The sequence below is a fragment of the Perca flavescens genome, chromosome 3 (assembly GCF_004354835.1).
Source record: "Perca flavescens isolate YP-PL-M2 chromosome 3, PFLA_1.0, whole genome shotgun sequence".
In the NCBI taxonomy this organism is placed as follows: Eukaryota; Metazoa; Chordata; class Actinopteri; order Perciformes; family Percidae; genus Perca; species Perca flavescens.
The window spans coordinates 22,047,779-22,067,204 of NC_041333.1; the positions used below are offsets into that span (position 1 = coordinate 22,047,779).

Below are 19,426 nucleotides of genomic sequence, written 5' to 3' on the forward strand. Positions count from 1 at the left end.
ACACTATCTGGGTGATGAACTGTGTGTGCAGAAAGCTTTTAGTGGCTTCCTTTTTTATCCACTATGGGGCTGTTTATCTCACCTTGATCGGTACAAGCTGCACTTATATTTGGCTAACCCACTTAAACCACAAGACACTCAATATGTATTTGGATTATATTGACACAATTAAAATAGCAAGGTCACATTAGGTTAAAGCTTCCTTGGGAGAAGTTGTTTGCAGCAATTAGAAGAATGGTGTTTATATAAAGTCAGTTAATTTGTAATAAGAGTATGTAGTCCTTCTGATTGTTAGACATGGTCAGTTTTATTCAAACCAGACACAATCAAAGACAAAATTCACTCTAGCTCTAAAAACTCAAAGTGTCTGATTGGTCTTTCAGAGGAGGAAGGAGAGCTTGGACTCTCCCAGAAGACATTTTAGTGCGTATTCTGGGGGTAATGACGACTGGAGCAGTTCATAGTGTGTCTCAGTCTGGAGTCAAATGAACCTGCTGAAAATGTGTAAGTAGAAAGACCTGCTAATATGCAAGATAGGTATATAGAGGAAAGTACAAATTTAATATTCATATGTAGGGAATCAGTTGGAGTGTTTTAAAGACATTCAGATCTTCAAAATAAGACCTGTTTAATAGTAAATGAGAGAAAAATAGCTGAAAGCCTCCCAGGCCTCTGGAGAGTCGCAAGACATGCTCCTTTTCACTTTACAATACATGTAATCCAGGAACAAGTGGAGTGCATCTGTTTGTCCCCTGTGTTAGAGTGGAACGCAATCACTCGCCTAGTCAATAAAACCTAATTTCCCTCAGGAATTGTCGAGGATGGCAGCCCTCAATCATCTGATTATGACTTAATTTAATCAGTTTCCTGAGAAACTGAAATCCAACAGTGCCGCTGGGGAGTGTAGTTTGCTGATGCACTAAAGATATAGAAATTAATTAGCTTGATTTTTATGTGGTGCATAGGTATTTCAAGTTCCAAAGGCTTGTCAATGAAGTTACTGTACTGTATCTATAATTTTTTAGAGCCAAAACTGTCCCAATACTGCCTTCACTCCTTAAAATGCATTTTAGAATACTTATACATAATGAACAGAGGAGCATTGGAACAACAAAAAAGTAACTACACATTGCAGACATTGTGCAAAACTATTCGATGGTCATTCCCACCATCTTGCGGTTTGCTCTCCCCAGCAGTGAGAGGGAAAGGCCAGCTGTGGCGGTGGCTGCAGTAGTGAAGAGCGACAAGCGTTCTATGAGTGCTAGCAGTGAAGAGAGCATGGGGAGCTGGTCCCATATAACCCCCGAGGATGACCCCCACGAGGAGACCAGTAGTTTTATCCAGCTGAGTGAGGGGTCAGTAACCGTTGCTCCTTGATACTGCTCCAAACACTGCTGCTCCCACCCTCACCCCACTCTCATTGGCCCATTGCTACTGACACTTGTGCTCTCCTGTGCCAATGCAAATTTACTCCCTGCTGCTGCAATATCCACACCTGCTAAGGCGGTGTATGGCAGAGAGCTCACTTCACAAAGCCCTCTCCATAGCTTACATACAGGGTTAGACCCTGCCTGCACCTCACGCACAACTGCTTGCAGTAGTAAGCTGCAGTGGTATGGGGCAGTGACCTCACATCAAAAGCCTTTAGTTCAGAACACTTGCCTCACCATACTCTGCTTCATCAAATTCCCATTCGTTTTAGCCAACTACAACAGTTTTTTTCAACTTAGAGTCACTGCTCTGTGCTTGCTAGTTGAAAAAAAGCTAACGCTACCTTAAAAGCAATGTATATGTTTGTGATTATGTATCAAATGATATTACACGCACCAAAGTAAGCATTCTTAACTGCATATTTAAATGCATTTAATTCTAAAGACACTGATGTGTGGATTAGAGTGAAAAGGGGAAGCTGCTCAGTGTGGCACTGATTTAAGATACTTGCTTTTTGCTTAGTTAACTGCAGTAGTAGTTGTCTGCACCACCATAACACTTGTTGTACCTTGTAACCTTTCCATCTACCTGCTTACTTTAACTTCACCTCATTCCCTGTTCCATGTTGTGTGACATAAGGGCACGGCTGTCCACTCTACCAGCCTAAACTACCTCCAAATCTCCTCATCTTCATATTCAGACAGGCTTGCTGCTGGACAAAAATCCCCAGCTCTCCCACCTAGAGAGTCCGATACTGCTGCAGCTGCTACTTATATGTTGATCACTCGCTAATGACCAACATGACCTGCATCATTGCGCCTATTGTTCTCTTCACAAGAAGGTGGTCATGTCTCATGTCTTGAGATAACATGCGAATGCTCCTATCTGGGTTTTTTTTTTAATTGGTTAACAGGAATGGAACCAGCAGTGCATCCAGCCTAGGCCTGGCAGACCTGGATGCTTTTTCTGATGTGCTCACTCAGAGTACAGTAATCAGGTAACTGTCACAGGCCGTTGCTGAAGTATTTCTCATTAATGTGTCTCTCTGATGCCCATTATCATTTTTTTTCTAATAAGACAGAACAGCTGTAGATATATTGCTTTTTCTCATTTTCTCACCTAGAGCACAGTGATCAGGTGTCCTGTAACTGTGACAGGCTGCTAGACTAATACTCATGCACATGACGGATTATAACGAATTACATATTCTGTCATTCTAGCAAATATCATAGTGTTCTGTTTATTAGACATAAAGGCCTCTCCAGTCTGCTGCATTTCTTCTATTCTATTCTGTTATTTTCTATTCTGTCTATATATGTATCTCAACTGTTACGTTTAAAGCACATTCAGATTAACAGTGTATAATATATACTTACACTATAGGAATAGGAAATAGCAATGGACATTTTGGGTAAACGTGATTATTTGCTTTTTGCTGTAAATTAGCTGAAATAGTCTGACACATAACTCCTGTAAACCCACAATGTGGCCTTTTTTGGTACAGATTAAACAATCAGTGAGCTTTAGGGACAAAGGGACAGGCTAGTTGTTTCCAGTCTCTATGCTAGCTGTTGGCGGTAGTTCTATATTTAACGTACAGACATAAGAGAGGTATCAATTTTCTCATCTAACCCTTGGCAAGAAAGTAAATAGGCTCCCAAAGTGTTGAACTATTCCTTAAAGTGATACTGTATCTTATTTCAATTGGTGTTTTTTTTTCCTTCACAGTGAGGAGACCGAGAAAGGACATCTAGCAGGAACAAAGGAACATGTCTTTGGTAAGTGCAGTGGTGGATTCTCATTTCCTCTCAATGTTATCAACTTCCTAATTATTCACCTTCTTGGTCAGCTTTAACATCTGCCTACTAACCAAGAGCTGTTGAGTGACTGGATGTACAGTAAACTGGATCTGTGATTAAATGGATGTGCTTGAGCAAATGCAATTCTCCTCTTTGAGTTAAAGATAGTCATCAATAATTGAAAAGGGCCCATAGTTCCAGAAGTGTCTCAACACAAAGTTCATCTTTGTTTGATGACTTACGCTCCAGCAAAGAGTATCTCGAAGCAAAACTGAGCCCAGGATATTTCCATTTTACGAAGCTGAACATGCTGTATGATCACATGCAAAGCTTTGGCAGGTTGGCTTTTGATGTCCAAGCAAGTATAGAACGGAATGAAATGTCTGCATTCCTACAGGGCTTTGATGGTGTAGAGAACATAGTTAACATTCAAGGTGTGTTAGAAAAACATTAGTGCATTCCTGTCACCGTTGTTTTTTCAGAGAGCAGTTCAGCGAGGACGGCGGCGGGCAGCAGTAGCAACCTCAGGGCGCTGTTGGTGGTAAACTGCGACCTTGAGCCTGAGTGTGTGGACTCGGAGCTGAGATTGGCCCTGCAGTGGATTGCTGCCTCCGAGCTGGGACTTTCTGCTCTCTACTTTAGGAAGACCAAAGAGAAGAGGGTTGCAAAGGTAGGTACAGCCTTTAATGTTCAATTTGTTCAATAAAAGAATGTTGGAAATGATTACCTTTTATTTGTTTTAAATTCAACAATCATTTTGTTGTATTTTAGCAGAATACTGAAAGCAGCAGAAATGCAGAACTGAGTACACTTTAATATCTGTTTATTTATTGCAAGTAATATCGTTATCGCGATATTTCAACGACGTTATTGCATATTTTCCTCATATCTTGCAGCCCTAAGCAGGGGGACCCATTTTTCGATCCAATGTTACTGATTGTGTAGTTGTCTTTGGTTATTCTTTTTTCCATATACTATACTATGATTTTTTTTAAACATTCTATACTATGACTTTTTTTGACTTACAATAGCATGATTTTTTACTCCTATTCTTCAACATACTATTTTATGACTATTTTATCACTTTTTTCAACATACTATACTATGACTTTTTAGGGCCTTTTTTGGACATACTATGCTATGATTGTTTTCAACATGAACTCTTTGGTGGAGCAGTGGCTCAGTTGCAACAGGCACCCAGCAAGAAGTCACTACAGATTTGGGCCCAGGTTCGATCCCCAGTCTGGGCTGTCCCTTTTCATGACTTTCTCGACGACATAACATACTATGACCTCCTACGCTTTGAATTTTTCGAAATGTTATACTATGACTTTTTTATGAATTTTTTCAACAAACTATACTATGACTTTTTTATGACATTTTTCGACATACTATACTATCACTTTTTTATGACATTTTTTCGACATACTATACTGTGACTTTTTATGACTTTTTTCGATGTCATATGACTTTTTATTACATACTATACTATGACTTTTTTTTATCACTTATATCAATGAGTTTTGACAATTCTTTTCATCATTCTACGCTTTGACCTTTTTTGACATACTATACTATGACTTTTTATCACTTTTTTCCATTTACCATACAATTACTTTTTATTGATTATTTTCCACATACTACGCTTTGACCTTTTTCGACATACTATACTATGACTTTTTATAACTTTTTTTCAACATACTATACTATGACTTTTTTCAACATAATATACTACGACTTTTTTTTACTTTTCGACTTACTATACTATGAAATTTTTACGACATACTATACTAGGACTTTTTAATGACTTTTTTCGACATACTACGCTTTGACTATTTTCAACATACTACACTAGGACTTTTTTTCGACATACTACACTATAGGTTTTTAAGACTTTTTCAACATACTATACTTTTTTTCGGCATTCTATACTATGACTTTTTTCGACATACTATACTATGACTTTTTAAATGATTTTTTATCACTTATAAATGAGTTTTTGACCTTTTCCACACATACTATACTTTTATGACATTTTTAATGACTTTTTTTTTTTTTTTTCTATGACTTTTTTTATCACTTATATCAATGAGTTTTAAAGATTCTTTTCCACATTCTACGCTTTGACCTTTTTCGACATACTATACTATGACTTTTTTTTTACTTTTTTCAACATACTACACTAGGACTTCTTTTGTCTTCAGTAATGTGAACAATGAATACGAGTTGCTTATGAGCTTCACAAATAGCTCAGTGAGATAAGCTGATAGAGATAAAGGGAAAACTGGAGGTTGAGGTTTCAACTCTTCAACATACTATGACTTCTTTGACATACTATGATATGACTTTTTTATGACTTTTTCGACATACAGTACTATACTATGACTTTTTAACGTCTTCATAATATACTATGAATTTTTTACAACATACTATACCATGACTTTTTTATCACTGATTTCGACATGTGACTTTTTCATAATTCTTTTCAACATACTATACTATGGCTTTTTTTCGATATATTATACTATGACTTTTTTCACTTTTTTCGACATACTGTACTATGACTTTTTTTCTTTTGTTTAGCAATTTTTTTATAGATTTTCCATTAAACCATGTAGCATTTTCTACAGCACATATTGGACCAAATGTATACAAATATAGTATGGCTGTGTTACACAAATACTAACCAATGTGAAAGATTACTATGACTTTTGTATCACTTTTTTCGACATACTATACCATGGCTTTTTTATCACTTTTTTCGACATGCTATACTATGACTTTTTTATCACTTTTTTTGACGTGACTTTTTCATGATTCTTTTCAACATGCTATACTATGACTTTTTATGACTTTTTTCAAGATACTATACTGTGACTTTTTTTACTTTTTCGACATACTATACTATGACTTTTTTAAGGCTGTTTTCAACATGCTATACTGACTTTTTTTTTTATATACTAAACTATGACTTTTTGTCACTTTTTTTGACATACTATACTATGACTTTTTTCAACATACTATATATACTTGATTTTTTTTTACTTTTTTGACATGCTATACTGTGACTTTTTTCATCACTTTTTTCGACATACTATACTGGGACTTTTTCATGATTCTCTTCGACATACTATGCTTTGACTTTTTTCGACATACTATGACTTTTTTCAATATACTAAATTATGACTTTTTATCACTTTTTTCGATATACTATGACTTTTTTATCACTTTTTTTGACGTGACTTTTTCATGATTGTTTTTGACATATTATACTATGACTTTTTATCACTTTTTTCAACATACTATACTATGGCTTTTTTCGATATACTAAACTATGACTTTTTTATCACTTTTTTGACATATACTATGACTTTTTTCGACATATTATACTATGACTTTTTTAAGACTTTGTTGACATGCTATACTATGACTTTCTTATGACTTTCTTTACGACATGCTATACTATGACTTTTTAATGATTATTTTCCACAAATTATGCTTTGACCTTTTTCGACATACTATACTTTGCCTTTTTATGACTTTTTTTCAACATATTATACTATGACTTTTTTTCTTTTGTTTAGCAATTTTTATTGATTTTCCATTAAACCATGTAGCATTTTCTACAGCACATATTGGACCAAATGTATACAGACATAGTATGTGTATGTGTTACACAAATACTAACCAATTTGAAAGATTACTGTGACTTTTTTATCACTTTTTTCGACATACTATACCATGACTTTTTTTATCACTGATTTCGACATGTGACTTTTTCATGATTCTTTCCAACATGTTATACTATGACTTTTTATGACTTTTTTCAACATACTATACTGCAACTTTTCTTTACTTTTTCGACATACTATACTATTACTTTTTTCAATATACTATACTATGACTTTTTTAACATGTGACTTTTTCATGTTCTTTTCGACATGCTATACTATGACTTTTTCATGATTCTTTTCAACATACTATACTATGACTTTTTATGACTTTTTCAACATACTATACTATGACTTTTTATGACTTTTTTCAACATACTATACTATGACTTTTTCATGATTCTTTTCGACTACTATGACTTTTTTCAACTACTATACTGCAACTTTTTTATCCCTTTTTTCGACACATTATATATACTATGACTTTTTTTACTTTTTTCAGCATACTTTACTACTACTTTTTTCAACATACTATACTATGACTATACTAAACTAGGACTTTTCTTTTACTTTTTTCGACATACTGTGATATTTTTATCACTTTTTTCCACATACTATATGACTTTTTTCACTTTTTTTGACATACCATAATATGACTTTTTTTAAACATACATATACAATGACTTTTCTTTGAAAAAAAAAACTTACAATATTTCACTTTTCTTTGTATCATTCAACATTTCAATGAAATTCGTAATTCACACTTTTTCAACTGTTCTCACTACTTCACCTTCTTTTTACACAATTATGCCAGAAATCCAGTTTAGGTTTAGCCATTTAGGTTTTCAGCATTCACAAGCAATTTCTGCATTAAATGCTTTTTCTAGTACCCTTTGTAATAAACTTTGCTTTGCGTCACTCAGTTAATTCTTAATTGTGCTTAGTTCTCACCCCATCTATCTGAATTATGTTGCATTGATACAGTGTTCCAAGGAGTTATTATTAGTTATAAATATTACTGTTTAGTTGTGCTATATATTCTTTTTATACATACTGTACATTTCACCATTAGTCAACAAGGTACTAAATGTGATGACCATGGATTTATAGTTGGATTAATTTTGTGTGTGCTTTCTCTCAGTTCCAGAGGGTGGTTCATCTGATGTCTCAGAAGGCGTGGCGGATTGCAGACTTGTTCAGCGCTGTGGTCCAGTTCTGTAAACTACATGAGAAAGAGAAAGAGGACCGGTCTCTGTCCAGCCTGTTTGATTGGCTGTTGGAGACCCTGTAGGGCTCTGCTCTTTAGCTTCCTCATACTGCAAACAAAGACACTTGTTCGCTCACACTTCTAACATGTTCCAACCTTTTTGCTCATCACACCAAGTGTCTCCTACTGTAAGATGACAGCACAATGCGATCAGCATACTTGAGAAATTCATACACCTCAATCTGTCCATGAAAGCTATGAATGGACCAGTCTCCCTTTAATAAAAGCAGATTTTTGTCTTCACATTCACCTCTCTAGTGAGACACACACACAGAGCAAACTGTAGGTATACGGGTTGGACATTTCTGATGAGAATGAACTAGCCTTCACAAGATTATAGTCAGCAGAGTTTAACTGCTCCAGATTATATACATATATTTACAGATTCTCAGAACCAAATTATGAGTTTTTTTTATTTACTTATTCCAAATGAACACACATGAAGAAAAGTACCAATAGAAGATAGGAAAATCAGGTTAAATTCTCCCCACAACTTAATGTGCTCAAACCTTTTGTATCAAAACTACATTGTAAAAGACGCTGTTGAAAGATAAGCCCAAAAAAAACTCTTTCACTTTCTTCGGATTCGCCATTTAATAGTGCACATTTGCTCAAAGCAACAAAATGCCCATATCTTTGTTGTGTTCATCGGCCATTATACCACCTCTGTTGTGACCTTGAAATTCAGTTCCAAGTAAGTATGTTATCTTGTTTATGTTACATGAGAACTGATTATTTTGGATAGATGATTTGTATATACTGTAGATTTGGAACTGCTGCACCTTGGAGTAGTGGACTGCTCTCTTTAGCTTTTACTATGTCAGGAAAACAGAGTACGGTTTGTAATGTTGAATTTGTATGTGAATTTGGTCCGTTTATTTCTCTACTTAGTGGTACTCTAGTGTTACATCAGCATTGGGAAAGAAAAGCACACAATTCCGCTGTAAACTCTGTCACGGTAGAACTGAATGTATTTATCTTTTGACATCAATAAATTTCTGTGATGTGAAATACAAGCAGTCTTGATCATTCGTAAAATTCAGCAGAAAGGGAACTGAACACTGTTTAGTAGCACATTCATCCACATCAGTATTACATTGTATTGCCAAAAGCGTGTCGCAGATGCAGTGAGACTGTAAACCAACAGCCATATGATCTTGAAGCTACTGAAAAAACATGTATCATTGTATTGTGCTTTTAGAAAATAATGCTTACTGAAACGTACAAGGCAGTGGGAACAAAAATATCAAAAGATTACCTTTGTTAGTTGATAATGGTTTAATGAAGATGAAACAGCAATGCTCATGTATGAATATGATTTAACAAAACAACATTTGGGATGTTTACAGCTCAGATCGATGAGTCTAGGTCACACTTGCTAAAAGTCTCTACACAGCTTCATTGAATATCAGGTATATTTACAAAGCATGTTCACATTGTATTTTAAAAACATGCTTCAAAGAACTAGTCTGTCATTTTGGGAAGTATGCTTAATATGCTTAGATGAGAAGAGCACTCTTATGCCTGTCTTTTAAATAGGAAGCTAGCCAGAAGCCAGAAGGTGATTAGCTTAGCCTCACACAGCTACTGTAGCCTGGCTTTGTCTAAAGTTTAAAAATCCACATAGCTGGTTTGTTAGATTGCAACACAAACAGAAATGTAAAAACAAGTTGTGGTCTTATGGGGCATTATGTGCTGTAAGTTATGTGCTGTAGCTTATTAATAACTGAGCTTTAGAGGGGCTGGTAGGTGTATTTTTGAACTTTGGACAGAGCCAGCTGCTTCCAGTCTATATGCTAAGCTAAGCTAATCGCCTCCTGGCTTTGTCCAAGCATGTGTCCCAAAATGTCAAACCATCCCAAAAACATAGTTGAAGACTTCCAACTACTTGATGACATTTTATGAGCAAAGATACCACACTGTTAACTCCACAGTAAACAGAAGACTATGTCTACTGGTCAGGTACACAGTTAGTACAGTCAGGGAACAAGTGAAGCGTTCACCAAATTAAAGAACAGGAGGATCATCAGACAGAAAAATTATATAATGAAGCGGCGATGATTTGCAATGCCACTTTAACCTTACACTGATGCGGTAAACCAAACATTTACCTCAATATGACTACAGATTTTTCAGTTGGTATTGTACAATTAGAAAGATATACAGTGACATACATGGTAAACTGATTGTTGTGTCCATGTATATGCCTGTCTGAGCCTTGTAAGGGTCAAGGGACGGGTCAGTACCAGATCCGGCATGTGTTATCCTTGCTGCCTGCAGGAGAGCACAAACAAGAACAGGTGGCTGCACAGAAGGACACAGCTGCATGCTTTCCAAATCTAAAATGTAAAATTAAGCATTCGTGATGCCGGCTGGCAAGAAGCAGTTTAATCGTCACTCAAGGCTACATTGTAACGGTTTTCAGATGTATGTGTGGCTGCCAGATGTGTGTGTGTGAGTTAGTGTATACCTGTAATTATAGTGTCACCCTCATAGTTGAAGACGCATGAGAAGATCTCGTCGGTGTGCCCCTCCAGGACTTGTAGGCAGACTCCAGACTGAACATCCCAAAGACGAGCTGTCTTGTCTGAGCTGGCAGTCAGGACCCTGCTGCCCTGGGGGCTGAAACAGATCTAACAAGAAAGGCAGGAGAGTTTAGGCTGTTTTATGCTTCTGCATCAACTCCACGCCGGGGGTTGCTTTGCATCGCGGTGCATTTCACCGCCATAACGCTAGGGGGTGATAAATCTGAGGTTATTTGCGAGGTGTCTGCCAGCCAGTTTACGTTATGTTAGCAAGCAAACTTTAGCCAACAAAGTACTGCTTGCTGGCGAAGTGCTAATTTCAAAACGTTACTGACATATAGACATTTTACAAACGGATAACCCCGTCATTGTAACCAAAATATGTCTGAGTTTATTTGCAAAGCTTGTGTCAGTGAACTAGCATGTTGCTACTCCCCACAGTAGGCTGCTTGAAACACCGACTATCAACACACAGGACGAGTTGACCAATCACAGTCCTTCTGGTCTGCGTCGCCTCGACGCGAAGTAAAAAGTTTTTGGAGGTGCACATCGAGCTACGGTGGTGGGCTCGGAGGGGGGTTCGTGGCGAAGCAGAGGGGTCTGCGGGGGTACGCCGTCGATTCGACGCAGAAGCATAAAACAGCCTTTAGTCTTATTCAGAGATGTGGGTGTGTGCTATATGAGCGATAGAGTGAGCAAGAGAGAGTACCGAATAAGAGATTCCGCCAGAAGTGGTTGAATTGACAAAGAGGGAGGGGGAAATGAGTGAGTTTAGAACTCTTTACCACATCAGCAACATTATTCTACAGAGGTCATTCAACTTTAAATACTTAAGGAGGATAAAGGCCCTAGCGGCACTACTTAGTGAAGAGTTTTTCCAGTAGAGTATTATGATAATCATGGTTGAATCTGATTGTGTTAGATTCCTGGTTTATTGTTTCCTGAATGTTTTCCTATCTCCTTAGTGAGGTAAAAAAAAAAAAAAAAGAAGATGATTAAATAAAGCTGGCTCTAGATGGCCATTTAAGTAAAGTATGCTTTTATTACAACTCTAAACTGAGCACCAAGGAGTTACCCTAGACAGGAAATGGAAACTGACTAGAACAGGAGCTGACAAAGACAGAATACCGGAGGAAGAAGATGAAAGTGGAAGCTATGAGGAAGCTACAGGAACAGAAATGGTAAGAAAATGGACAGAGAAGAGAGAAAAAACATCAGAAAAAAAAGGAAATGACAGGAAAGAGGTATAAATAAACATGACTAAAGCTATGTCCTAATTCCATATTACACACTAATTCTCACCTCATTTCCTTCACACTTGTGCAGTTCACACTGCAAATGTTACGAAACTATGTATCCTCAGTTATGTAATCATTATATATAGTTGTCAGCATACAGTCCATCATTTATATTTTCCAGATTTAAATAGGAAAAGGCAGTAAAGGGAATTACCTGGAGGGACTGAGACATAGTGAAAATAAAAGTAAACATTCAGAGCGAGACACTGAAATAGAGGGCTAGACCAAAGAAAAAAAACATGGTCATGGTTAAGAAGGCATGGAGGGGAGGGGGAGAGGTGTCCTTTTAGGGAGAGATTAGTGTCATAATCCTCTGGAATGATCCTCCAGCCAGCCTACTTATTACCAACTGCCTGATGTTTCAGTAAACAGAGGTGACTTCTAAGCCCCTCATACACAGAAACCCTCTGAGCCAGAACCTGCAGGACACACATACAGAGCATGGCACCTAATGCCAGAGTATGTGTTTGTTGGACTCAGCTAATGCCAGACAATGTTATACCAGGGTAAAAGATGTGTGATTACATGTGATGGCATGGGTGCAACATTTGGTGCTGAGTTTAGAGGCTAATAACACAGTCAGACCATGCTAACTTGTGGTCAGGGATGGCAAGTGGTATTTGTAATTTCTCATGGAGAGCTAGCTTCAAAACATCTCGTTTTAGATATTCAATTAGCCAGATCAAAAGAAGCATCGCTACAGTCCTCTGTCCTACCTGAGTTTTACCATGTGACACAGTAAGCACAAAACAGCCTGAAGTCTAAACTCCGGTCCCTCTACCTCAGCATCACGCTTTATCCCATGTTAACAAGGCAAGTAGAGGCAATATCTTTTTTACCACATTGGCCAGGAGAACTGTAGGTAGATAGTGAGTTAATGTTACACAACAATCACAAGCTCATTTGCACCTGTTAGTTGCCTGGTGCATCCACAAACGTGTGGTTGTGCCCCATGGCCTGTTATAATAATACTTCCAAACAGGTCTGTGAGATAATGTTTTGATAATGGGTAATTTATAGAGAGCCTAGGTCCTGGCTTACTTCTGTGCTACTCTGTGCTACTACATGAGCAAAGATTTACTATTTATTACTTCACAGCTCTTGGTAGCCTTACAGGGACACACTTGTACTAACCTTATGGGATACATTCATAGATGCAGAATAGAGTCATTGTTATATCTTTGTTAAAATGAGAAATTAAAACAATAGTAAATACCTATTTTGCTTACCGAGAACAAAATACCCAGGTTTTAGCTTTTCTCTATGGTGACGTAGAATAAATGTTCACAGGCAATGGCAGAGAAGCCATTATGGGTCCAGTCACTTACCTTAGAGATCTCTCCATCATGGCCCTCTAGGGTCATGAGACACTGATGTGTGGTTGCACTGAACACTCGCGCTGTACCTGACAGAGACGGGGACAAGCAGGGTTGTTAGTGTACATGCACATGTCATTTCTTACACGTCAAGTCAAGTATTGAGAATGCATGGCGGTAGAAAATTTTTATTACATGAATTAAACCTCAGGCATGTGAAATAAAACAACACAAAATTGCTGGAGAGAGTGAGGGAAAAAAATGGAAATGTGAAATACACACACATGTATGTGTGTGTATAATATATATACTACTTTACTAGTATAACTTTGCTAGTAATGTAAACATTTAGTAAATTAATTGTTAGTCTTACCATCAGCAGAGGCAGTAGCAATGAGCTGACCACTTAAATCGAAGCACACATCTAGCACCTCTTCTTTGTGTCCGACTAGGGTGGCCACACACTTCCCACCGACTGCCTCCCACAACTGAAAATACATACATATGTCACCGAGGGTTTGTGTCATAGGGTTTGTGTCATACAAACCCTCAGTGACATAATTATAAATAAACAGGCAGGAAATACATAATACTAATAATATTAATAATAATAATAATAATAACTTTATTAACACCTTTAAAAAAGAGTTTACAAAGTGCTTTGCCAGACAAAGCAGATACCCAGAAGGCAATATAGCAGCAGAAAGCCAAACAAAAGCAAGACCAAATTAGGGTAAATAAAAACAAGGAGACAAAAGACGCAAAAACATAGACGACAAATGAAAAACAATAAATAAAAAACTACATATAAAAGCAATAAAAAGATCAAAAAGAAGAAAACAATATGACATAAAATCAAGTCTCTAAAACATAAGCCCAAACTAGGACACACATACATGCGAACAGTCTCATTAAATATGCTTGCATGCAGCTGGTAGCTTTACTTTAACCATCTCCCCTAGAGGAAATGCAGTGAGGGGGATAATTCGTCGGAGCATGACTCATCTTGGCATAATTAAGATATTTCGATTCAATTTTTCTCTTTTAAATGATGTAGACCTTAGAGACAGGAGGTGGGGAGAGACGGAGAGTGGAAAATGGAGAAGGCTGAATATGGATGACAAGAACCATTCATCTCACATACCTTGTTTATAATAGCTTAAAATGGTAAATTAATAACAAACTAATGTGAAATATAATTCCAGTCTGTAAAGAGACTTGTTGGCAACATAATTGTATGCTGAAGAGTTAAATAAAACACACACACAAACAATTGCACATTTTTAAGTCTTTGGGCTGATGATAGTTCACCTTGCAGGTTTTGTCCATGGAGCCTGTTACTATGAGGGAGCAATCCCAGTTAAACTGAACATTGCTGATTTCCCCCCTGTGACCAATCAGAGCGTGGACTAGTCTAAAAATAACAGAAAAGCAGCAATGAGTCAGTTGTGCACTTATGTATGCAGAATATATAGGTGTTATATATGGACTGTATACAGTATATATGACACACATGCAGAAATCGTTGCATACATTGCAATAACAATGCTGATGTCTGACCTTCCTGAAGCAACATCCCATATAGCAACAGTGTGGTCAAAGGAGCCAGTGACAAGCTGACTTCCCACTGTGTTAAAGCATAGAGAGAGGACCTCCGCAGTGTGGCCCTGGGTGAAATCAAAAAGAGAGCATTATCCCTCACCGTCTCTTATAAACTCCCTCTCTTTCTCCCCCTATATGGATGAAAATGCACAACAAACACAATATTATTTATAAAAATAAACATTGACACTTAAAGGGAGATTCTTAAGTTCTTGAAATAAATAAATAAATAATAAAGAGCATGTATGCTCAATTGACTGCTGTCAACATGATTGATTCTTCGTGGTGTGAAGTATTAACAGAACAGAGAGAGAGAGAGAGAGAGAGTTGCTTCTCAGTGAGACAGAGCCAGCCAACCAACCAGTCACACCATCATTGGCATAATTATTCAATTTTTCAACCAACCAGTCACACCACGGACCCACGTGCAGTCTGCACATCAAAGAGAGCTTACTCCTCCCCTCAGAATGGGTTATCCTAGCTGTTACAATCACCATCCGATATTTGGGGGTTAGAAAAGATGCTGATCCTCAGCAGGGGTAACAACACTCAATTTAGGAATAATTACTCTTAGAAGTGAATGAAAAGTTAGTCAATGCAGTCGGGATAGCAGAAAAAAAAAAAAGAGAGCAAGAGAGGCATTGGGATATAGTAAGTAAAAAACAGATTACTCACAGTCAGAGTGGCCACCTCCTCCCCAGTCTCCACATCCCACACCTTGGCAGTGGCATCCATGCTGCCTGTGGCCACCAGTGTACTCTGGGGGTTGAATGCCAGGCACACCTACACAATACAGAACTCTATTTTACAGTTACTAGTGCTGGATTCTAGTAAAAAGCCAAGAAGGATTTGATAGGTCTTGGGCACTAATAAAGGCACTTGGTCCTGCAGCGTAAAACTGCATAAATACTGACTATGTAGAGTAGACTGTAGTATATGGAACAACAATTGACTAAAAACAAACAGTAATTGAATAATTTTCATTTAAAACAGATTGTCATACATACTATTTCTGCCATGTGTCCGCGAAAGGTATGAAAACATTTGGCCGTCTCAGCACACCATAGTTTGCATGTCTTATCAAAAGAGCCGGTGGCAATCTTGTCTCTAAGTACAAGATAAAATAAAGAAACTGAGAGTCAAATACTGTAGAGCAATGTTATCAGATGCTCTGAATGTATGTTTTGCTAAGACAGCTCATTACCCATAGGGGTTGTTGAATGCAATTGCATACACCACGTTTCTGTGACCCTCTAGTGTGTGTAGCTCTGTGCCTGAGGCAGTGTCCCAAACTCTACATGTCCTGTCATAGCTCCCAGTTATAAACCTGCAGAGTATCAGAGAGAAGAGTAAAGATAAATTCAACAAACAAGAATACATAGCTTTCTGAACTCCAAAGTGTTAGACCTTTGTGTGGTGCAGATAACCCTACCTTGACCCTGATTTGTCAAAGGCAACGTTTGTCAGCGGCAGTATGTGTGCCTTTAGCTCCTACAAAAAAGACCAGAGAAAGATTAGACCTGACCTCCAGCCATGTAACAAACCATAACCTCTTACCAATTATGTAGTGTGTATTCCTTAACACACTAAGACACTCATTAGAGCACTGGCTAATTATATTGCTCAAACTCCTAACTTTCCACAGATGTAAATAACATTTGCAAAGCGTAAAAATCAGAGAACTAATATACTGCTGTAAATAGCTGATGTTGCCAAAACGTTCTCATCCAAAATATTTTCAATTGCCTTTTTATAATAGAGTAAAACATTACATGTCATTTAGCTGCCTCTTTTTATCCAAAGTGACTTACAATTGCTATACTGTATATGTCAGAGGCTGCACACCTCTGGAGCAACTATGGGTTAAGTGTCTTGCTCAGGGACACATTGGTTGATGTATCAGAGTGGGAATTGAACCCAGATCTCTAGGGCTGTCCTCAACTAAAGAAATTCTTAGTTGACTAACACTTCTACGATTTTGTTGACTAATCGATTAGTTGATTTAATTGACAGAGCTGTGCCCTTTGAGTAGTGGTTAAGACTAGAAAAGCACAATATAAATGTAGTTAATTAACCATCTGTAAAACTGAGTTTCTCCACAATTAATCCTGCAAAAGCACCACTTTAAATCTTGTGTTTACCATAAATGTGCTCAGAAGTTTCTTGGAAATAAGTAATTAAGCATGAATAAGCATAAAAAATTACTAATCGACTAAAGAAATCTTAGTCGACTAAGACCAAAACGATCGATTAGTCGACTAATCGACTAAGAGGTGGCAGCCCTACAGGTCTCCCACACCAAAGGTATGTCTCATATCCACTGCGCCATCACCACCCCAACAGCTTTACAGATGGCAAACTCCATTAGCGTTAGTTTTAGCACCTCAATCTAATGCTAAATAAATGTTTGTACAGATACAAAAGACAAAAGGATTTCGACACCTTTAAAGAGGAGCTACTTTATTGAATTTAGACTCTAGTCATGCCAATGTGTGAATGTATTTATTATTGTAAGTAATAATAATAATTAATGTAAGTGTGAGTCCAGTGTCTGACCTTGAAGAAACAGAACCTGTGGTGATCCTGCTGGCCCTGTTTCTGCTGAAGTCGAAGGATCAGTTGTTTCACCTGATCAGCCCGGGACTCTGTGATCAAAGGCTCTGACTGCCTGATTTCTGCCAACAACTCATCTGGGTTTGTTCTGCATGTTTGTGTGTGTGTGTGTGTGTGTGTGTGTGTGTGTGGGGGGTTGGGGGACAACGACGACATTTTTACACATGTTTAATTTAAGATCACCTGATACCTGTGTTTAGTATCACATTCAGAACAGTGGACAGGCAGGTTAAGTAGGGTTGTTGGTCACAGACAGGGCTATTTGGAGATATGTCTGACTAGATAAGTAATACAATTACAGTATTTGTGAAAGATGAAAAGCAACAACACTCATACAGGAGATTTTTATGACGTTATCAATTAGCTAACATAACACCAGTGTTGTTAGCTAACGTTAGTTAACTTTATGAATGTTATAGTAAAGTTTCAGGATACAACTCACGCACTCTGAAGTTAAATCCAAAAGGTCGATTGATTTGGTCCTCAAATATCCTCCTTTTTCATATTCCAAGATTATACCTGAGAGTAGAAAAATGAATTGAACCAAAGGCCACTCATGACGACTGCATTGAATAAAACAACGGTAACCTATGCTAGCGTTAATGCTAGCTACCTCTGCTAACCATAGTTTTGGAGCTAGCTAGCTAGTGCTAGCTAGAGTAAAGTTAGACTAACGTTACTGCAAGTTGTCAAAGCTAAAAACATTCCTCTACATAGGGCTGCTCGATTATGGAAAAAAATATAATCACGATTATTTCAGTCAGTATTGAAATCACGATAATTTAACACGATTACTCGTTGACTTCTGGAAAGATGTTGTAATTATTGAACATAAAAGTTACATAAATCAACAGTAAAAAACACATACAACTGTGAAATTTGCCTCAATACTTGTCCTATTTAAACTTTATTTTTTCATTCAGAAAACAAGAGAAAATAAGAGTTTACTTGCACAAGGTAATGAGCTAAATAATTGTTTTTCTCGATTATTCTGTTTTTGTGATCATTGGGAGCCGAAATCATAATCACGATTACATTTCGATTAATTGCACAGCCCTACCTCTACAGCAGTGAAATATTCCCTGACGTTACAGTTAGGACAAATTAAATGTTCCGTATTAACTTACCTGGTGGATAATATCTGAGAAAGAACCGTTTGAGTTTCATTGTCCCGTGTTTTCAGGCAACTTCACATCACCTGTCAACAAACCGTTGCTAGGGCGACAGACGAGCACAATGCCGGCGTGCACTCATTGCGCATGCGTAGTACGAACATAACCAAACATCTCCAGAACTTGAATGACATGTTTGTATCGATGTTTCCCTTCTTATGTATTGTCTATGATGTTTCCCCGTAGAGATATGTTCCCCACCTACATAAACCTTGCTCTTGCCTGAATTAGTGAGTTTTTTTGCTAGCAGTGAGTGACGTATTTTATGTCTAGGTAAATAAGGAATATGGAATAAACAACATTGTTATGAATGCCTCATGCAAAAGACAGAGAATAGAATCCAAACTCCAACTTGGGTTTGGAGTTTATATGGTGAATAATTGTTATATTTTTGCACTTACATGTTATATTCTAATTCATAGCTTTTGAATACTATTAATACATACATACATAGTTTTGCCATTATACTGCAGAAGGAGAGTCATCTTATACCCAGGCTTTGACTACCTCTGCCTACAGTAACAGGAAGAAGTTTCATTTCGCTCAGTCTCTTGTTTCATATACTATATTACAGACTTAAGGCTTTCTTCAGCTAAACCTGAAGAAAGCCTAATTTCATCACCAACAGGTTGAAGTCTATCGCTCATAAACTAAGGCACGTGCAGATCATAAAGATTACTTTTGTATATTCTAGCTACTATGAATCCTGAGCTTTAACAACAGTCAATAAAC

General features: G+C 37.3%; 2 protein-coding genes across 7 annotated transcripts in view; one reads left to right on the top strand and one right to left on the bottom strand.

The window, feature by feature from the left end:
• The window catches only part of sphkap (SPHK1 interactor, AKAP domain containing), a 155,465-nt gene extending 146,334 nt beyond the window's left edge, over positions 1 to 9,131 (top strand). For 4 of the 6 annotated variants that reach the window (XM_028574486.1, XM_028574485.1, XM_028574487.1 and 1 more), the window contains 5 exons: positions 1,194 to 1,355; positions 2,345 to 2,428; positions 3,160 to 3,209; positions 3,713 to 3,900; positions 8,043 to 9,131. In XM_028574486.1, the coding sequence (XP_028430287.1) occupies positions 1,194 to 1,355; positions 2,345 to 2,428; positions 3,160 to 3,209; positions 3,713 to 3,900; positions 8,043 to 8,192 (634 nt within the window). In that variant the 3' untranslated portion in view covers positions 8,193 to 9,131. Of the gene's footprint in view, positions 1 to 383; positions 505 to 1,193; positions 1,356 to 2,344; positions 2,429 to 3,159; positions 3,210 to 3,712; positions 3,901 to 8,042 lie in introns of those variants that run through there. The other 2 variants (XM_028574488.1, XM_028574490.1) reach the window with 2 other exon arrangements.
• Positions 9,132 to 9,297: 166 nt separating this feature from the next.
• daw1 (dynein assembly factor with WDR repeat domains 1) lies at positions 9,298 to 18,759 on the bottom strand. The gene is made up of 13 exons (XM_028573352.1): positions 18,650 to 18,759; positions 17,969 to 18,041; positions 17,466 to 17,610; positions 16,342 to 16,400; positions 16,114 to 16,236; positions 15,917 to 16,016; positions 15,585 to 15,692; positions 14,868 to 14,974; positions 14,619 to 14,721; positions 13,681 to 13,795; positions 13,320 to 13,396; positions 10,639 to 10,801; positions 9,298 to 10,442 (listed from the first exon to the last, which is right to left on the bottom strand). The coding sequence occupies exons 1-13, from the start codon at positions 18,687 to 18,689 to the stop codon at positions 10,408 to 10,410; spliced, it is 1,248 nt and encodes a 415-aa protein (XP_028429153.1). The 5' UTR covers positions 18,690 to 18,759; the 3' UTR covers positions 9,298 to 10,407.
• Between the last annotated feature and the right edge of the window lie 667 nt (positions 18,760 to 19,426).

What these genes read in the sequence shown, in the direction of transcription:
- daw1 (XM_028573352.1), bottom strand. Translation starts at nt 18,689, where the DNA reads ATGAAACTCAAACGGTTCTTTCTCAGATATTATCCACCAG. An exon ending in ACAGGTTCTGTTTCTTCAAG is followed by an intron (nt 16,401 to 17,465) that starts GTCAGACACTGG and finishes TCTTTTTTGTAG; the next exon opens with GAGCTAAAGGCACACATACT. An exon ending in GCGGACACATGGCAGAAATA is followed by an intron (nt 15,693 to 15,916) that starts GTATGTATGACA and finishes TGTATTGTGTAG; the next exon opens with GTGTGCCTGGCATTCAACCC.